This window comes from Chaetura pelagica, unplaced genomic scaffold (genome assembly GCF_000747805.2).
Source record: "Chaetura pelagica isolate M959 unplaced genomic scaffold, ChaPel_1.0 scaffold11, whole genome shotgun sequence".
In the NCBI taxonomy this organism is placed as follows: Eukaryota; Metazoa; Chordata; class Aves; order Apodiformes; family Apodidae; genus Chaetura; species Chaetura pelagica.
Genome location: NW_009952694.1, coordinates 7878937 through 7884218, shown reverse-complemented (window position 1 = coordinate 7884218; position 5282 = coordinate 7878937). Strand labels below are relative to the sequence as shown.

General features: G+C 39.4%; 1 protein-coding gene across 3 annotated transcripts in view; it reads right to left on the bottom strand.

Moving 5' to 3' along the window:
• The window catches only part of TSHR (thyroid stimulating hormone receptor), a 62253-nt gene extending 57208 nt beyond the window's left edge, over positions 1-5045 (bottom strand). For all 3 annotated transcript variants that reach the window (XM_009993921.1, XM_009993922.1, XM_009993923.1), the window contains exon 1: positions 4855-5045. In XM_009993921.1, the coding sequence (XP_009992223.1) occupies positions 4855-5018 (164 nt within the window). In that variant the 5' untranslated portion in view covers positions 5019-5045. The remainder of the gene's footprint in view (positions 1-4854) is intronic.
• Between the last annotated feature and the right edge of the window lie 237 nt (positions 5046-5282).

Sequence of the window (5282 nt, the reverse complement as noted above, 5' to 3'; positions counted from 1 at the left end):
GGGGCGACCTGCATTTGGAGCCCCGGCTCGCCTAGTCCCGGCTCTCGCCTGGTTCCGCTTCGCTCCAGCCAGACCCAGCTCAACCCAGCTAGTCCTATCTTCGCCGCAGCGTGGTGAGACAATTCCAGCTTATAGGGGAAAGTATAATCCTGTCTTATCTGCACACAAATCGCGACCCTATACGGGAACAGTGTCGGGCATATTTCCTCCTCCTTCCTTCACTTAAATAAGTAAATAAGGTGTGTAACTAAGGTGTACCCATATATATTTCATGTGTTTTAATCACTCTTTTTGAACCTCCTGCCCCAAATTGCTTTGTTTTCCCCACAATAAACCGTGCATTTCGTAAATTCTAATTGGGGATTAGCTGCTGTTATTGGAAATATTAGTAAGCACTGAGCAAGTTATTCACTCGAAAAGTCAGGGCCAAAGCCCCTGCTCCTCTGTGTGAGGCGATACCCACGTGTGGATCTCTCAGCAAATCCTGATAAGCTTAATACACTCCAAAAAGGAGATATAATAGGTTGCGGATCACGACACTGTCCCTTAATGAAAACCAGTCTTCCAAAGACAGACCTAACAGTGCTTAGTTCACACAGTATACTCTAAAGCACTTTTTAAAAAGAATTATGCTTCACTCACAACCTTCCAAACCTCTGTCACCATGGCTAATTTAAATGAGAAGTTACATACTACAGTACATAATGCAGCTACTTTGTATTTTAATCTCTTTGGAACTCTTACACAAGTATTACCTGGCTAACAGAAATTAATTCTATTCAGTTGTGGTTTTTTTTTTAAATTTTAAGGACTATACTGAGTTTTTATAATATTATAAGTTTCTCTTCAAAATATTTTTATACTGTATTACTTTGAGTTGCCAAAGTTTTCTTCATTTTGGCATGACTTCCATTTTCTGAAGGATGCCCTAATAGCTTCAGTTGTCTGTTACGAATGTTGAAATGGGCTCAAGAAACAACTGAATGAGGCACAGACATGAAATTCAAGAAACAGAAAAGCAATCCTCTGAGCATTACTACAAGGACAAAACCACACTGAGTTTAGAAACTTCCTGCAGGTAAAAATAATTAAAAGCTGAGATGTTATTCATGGAGAGTACCACATATGACTTCTAAATGCAGATACCTAAGGAAAATCTTGGAGACAGGACACTGCATTAGGTGAGAGCCACTGGACTTGATTTGCCATGGCTGTTTGTAAGTGGTGGAAAACTTAAGGGAGGGTATTGAAGCTATTGTGGATGGGAAGGGAATCTTAGTAAGAGAATGTAGGTGATGTAGAGAACAAATATATAAGAAGCAAAATCTTATTATTTTTATTGCCAAATAAAAAATAATTAAAAGCAACTAATAATAGACTCATAAAATGAAAAACATTGGAAACTGCAATGAGATGATGATGGGATAGTGATACCATCTGAATATTTCATCATAATCATGCCAAGATAAGTATTACAATGATTCAAGCATTATGATGCAATTATATCTTCGGACAAAAGTTCAGTAAGATTCTGGTGATCTGTAAGCATAAGTAATTTTTCACAGTCATTAATCCACACTTTCTAATGGATCTGATTACTTTGAAAAACCAGAATCTTCCCTGGCATGTTTTATCAAACATGGAGGAGATTATAGCACCAACCATTGCTCTGTGCTGATGAAAGAGAATAGCACTGCCAGCCAAAGGGCTGGGACAGGGGTCTCCTTGGTGCTGTGCCTGTAGTGCCACTGCCACAGCTTGAAGAAGGAGTGGAGTCAAGGATAGGCAGCAGCAAAATCAAAGGAGGCCAGGCAGCAGCAAGTGGCACCAGACCAGGCCTGGTGTCAGCTGTGCAGAGAGGTGTGAAAGTATTATAGATGAGACAAAATTATTGATACCTAATTTCATATTTTTAGTACTGTATAATACCACTTAGAACTACCTTCCTACAATAGTATGGTAAGAGCATATAATCCATAACTTCAGGCAAGAAGATAAACTTGGCCTGTAATACAGAAAACATTTTTCTTTCTAATTACTTTGTTTACTCCACAAGAAAAAAAAAAAAAAATTCTTGTTCTGAAAAAAAGCATCTCCAAGAACAACTCATGTGAACTCAGCCATCATTCTGGATAAGCACCTGCATCGACTACATTTGGAGAAATACATTAAAAACGCTTTAAAGCAAACACATTTTACTGGCTGAACTCATGACATTTTTCCACTAAAAGAGTTTGGAAATAAAATAGTTTTTGCAATTTCTTGTAAGTATGGCTTGTTAAAAAAAGGCTCACACCACTCTCTTAAAGTAGGACAAATAAATGAGAACAGTCCTGACTGAACAATCAGAATGAAACTTTAATTGGAGTTTCAAGACCCTGTGCACTGAAAAGAGCTCATCCAAAAGTTGGCAGTCTCCCTAGACTCAACAGTCTATTAGCTTTACAAATACGAGAAAACTGAATAGCCATGCAAGAAAGTTTTTAAATCAGCAGTCTTGAGGTTCATACATAACTACCAAGAAGCCAAGTTACTTTACCAAAAGTTCCTGAATTTGGGAAAAACTACAGTGGTTTTCAATATATAATGTGTACATATGCATATCTATACAGTTCCCTTCTAAAGAAGTATCCATTTGTACTTAAGAGTAACAGAAACTTCAATTATTTTGGAATCTTTTGTCTTTAATCCAGAACTGTTGCCAGGTGTACGGCAGCAGGATGCAAAACATGATTGAAGCAGAGGCACATATCGTACAATCTCTCAGGAAGATTCTCTATATTATTCTATTCTCCATATGCAAGCAAGTCAGCCTGAAGATTCTGACAGCACTCCGAATGAAAACCAGGTACGAGTAACTGTTATGACTCCCATTTAACATATGGAGAGAAAGAAAGATTAAGACATTTGCTGAGAGCAAGGGACATCAGAATTAGATACAGCTCACCAGACTTCAGCAATTCAAATAATAACTCAAAAGAAAAAAACACAAACTGAGAGAAAACTGCAGACTGAAGTAAAAAAAATGCCTTTTTTTTTTTTTTTTGTGACAAGAGCTCTGCTCTCCTTATTTTCTTAGAGAATTTTCACGTTTATTTTCAAATCAGACTATACAGCACATGTTCTACCTTTTCTACCATACACTATAAAATCAGAATTGTCATTACCTGTTTTTTTTTCTTGTCTTAAAATGACTGTGGTAGGAAGTAGACTTATTGAGAAGTTTGCAATGGTCATCCCAGTTGGTACAGATTATTAAAATACACTCAAAGTAAACAGAAAAATATTTCTGGATTGGTTTTGTTGAATACCTTTTCCACAGAAATAACACTTTCACGGGCTCTTCTTGTCTGTTAAAATGGTGGCTTACAATCTTAAGAGTCCCCAGTACAAAAGGCGTTTAAAATGCTGCAGAGTCCAGCAACCAAAGTGCTTTATTTGTGAAGCTGTACGCAGGGAGGTACTTCTCAGCCATCATACCAGCATTTTTCAGGGAAAGTATCCAATTCCATTATGTGATCTCATTGCTTCTATTAACTATGTTCAATGCCTGTACAAAGGCTTATTTCTCTTATAATCTGAAACTGCTTTATCTTCTAGCTTGTCATGGTAGATTTCAAGGAACATACTACATGTCACATATAGTAACATTACTGTAATTTCAAACTAAGTAAACTGCATTTACAAAAGTCTAACAACCAAACCGAAGCCCATTTAATTTAATTTAATTTAAAATCTTACTTATCAACTGAAATACTTGTATAATTGCAGTCTAACCATCAAAAAAATTAAAGGTATGTGTAAATAATGGAAATTATAAATAATTTATTCTTTTTCTTTTCAGGTAAATGATCAATTTGCTAAAGCTTTACTTTCAGGTGTTAAAAAAAGTTGAGAAGCCCATTCAAACAACTTCTTGGGTCATATTTTCAAATAAAGTCTCAGGAATCATTATCAAGACATAAGCCAATAAACCTGTTACTGTTTCATCCTGCACTTAAAACCAACTGATTTTAAGTTTGCTTATTTTATCAGAAAATAACCTACTTATAAATTACTATTTTCCTTAGAGACCAGAACCATTTTGCATCATATGAGAAAAAGGAAAAGTAATGAGTGATTCTGCTGCTTAGCTATAGCTGACTGCTGCCATGGCTACATGATACATCTGTGTGGGGATGACAGGTAATGACACACAGGATACTCTTCTGAACTGCCAGCAGTAACCCAGACAAGATATTCTAAGGTGTCTGTAATGGTACTAACACTTAGGTTTAGATACTTGAATTGCTCTATCACTTTGCCAAGCCCTAAATTTGCTGCTGTATCCCATACTCCACACTTCGGCTTATCTCACAACTTCATCTCCCAGATGGTTCCCATGGATTGTCAGGCTTTGGCAAAACAAGCTTAAAATGCACAGAATCTTTTGTGGAACTACCTGCAAGGTGGCATCCAATTCCTATTATCTTTTTCATTACAAAACTGTGTTTGATGTATCCTTCCTTCCCCTCACCTCTTGGCACATGCCACACAGAACCCAGCCTTCCACTCAGTTTGCCCACAAACAGTCCAGTATTTAATTTTCCCATGTTCTACTCAGAAATTTTAAGGCCAAATGGACAGCCTTCTCTTCACCTCTCCAAAAAGTCTGCCCTTTTCCCAACATCTCCCTGAAAAACATGGAGTCAGCACATTGACGTGTGCCAATACTGCCCAGATAATTACTGCGCTTCCCCCCTCGCAACCTCCCTCCCTCATCTCGCAGGGCATTAGCTCAGAACATCTCCTTCTTGAAAATATGAATCCTCACAATCGGCTGGTGCTTTCCCGAAACCATCCCAGTGTACTCACAGAGTCTGGGTATCCTCTGGAAGGCTGGGAATGAAGTGGATGTCACTGCAAGTGATTTTGTAGCCATCCCAGTCAGAACACTCGCAGAAGGCTGAAGGACATCTCTCCGTGCACTGGCTGCACAGCACCAGCAGCAACTGGAAGGCTACCGGGAGGCACAGCATCTTCTGCCTCCCTCTCCCACTCTGCCCCTCGCTCCTCCGAGGGAAAGGGAGGAGACACCACAGCCGCAGGGACAGACCACGCTGTCCCGCAGAGAGAAACTGCTCCGGAAAGGCGGCACCTTTGCTGGACAACACCGCCTCCTCCCTCAGCGAAGACAGGAAAGCTCTCTGCAAAACCTGCGGACCCTCCCCTTCGGGCAGGCTCAAAGCTCTCTGCAAAACCTGCGGACCCTCCCCTTCGGGCAGGCTCCGTCTCCCTCACCC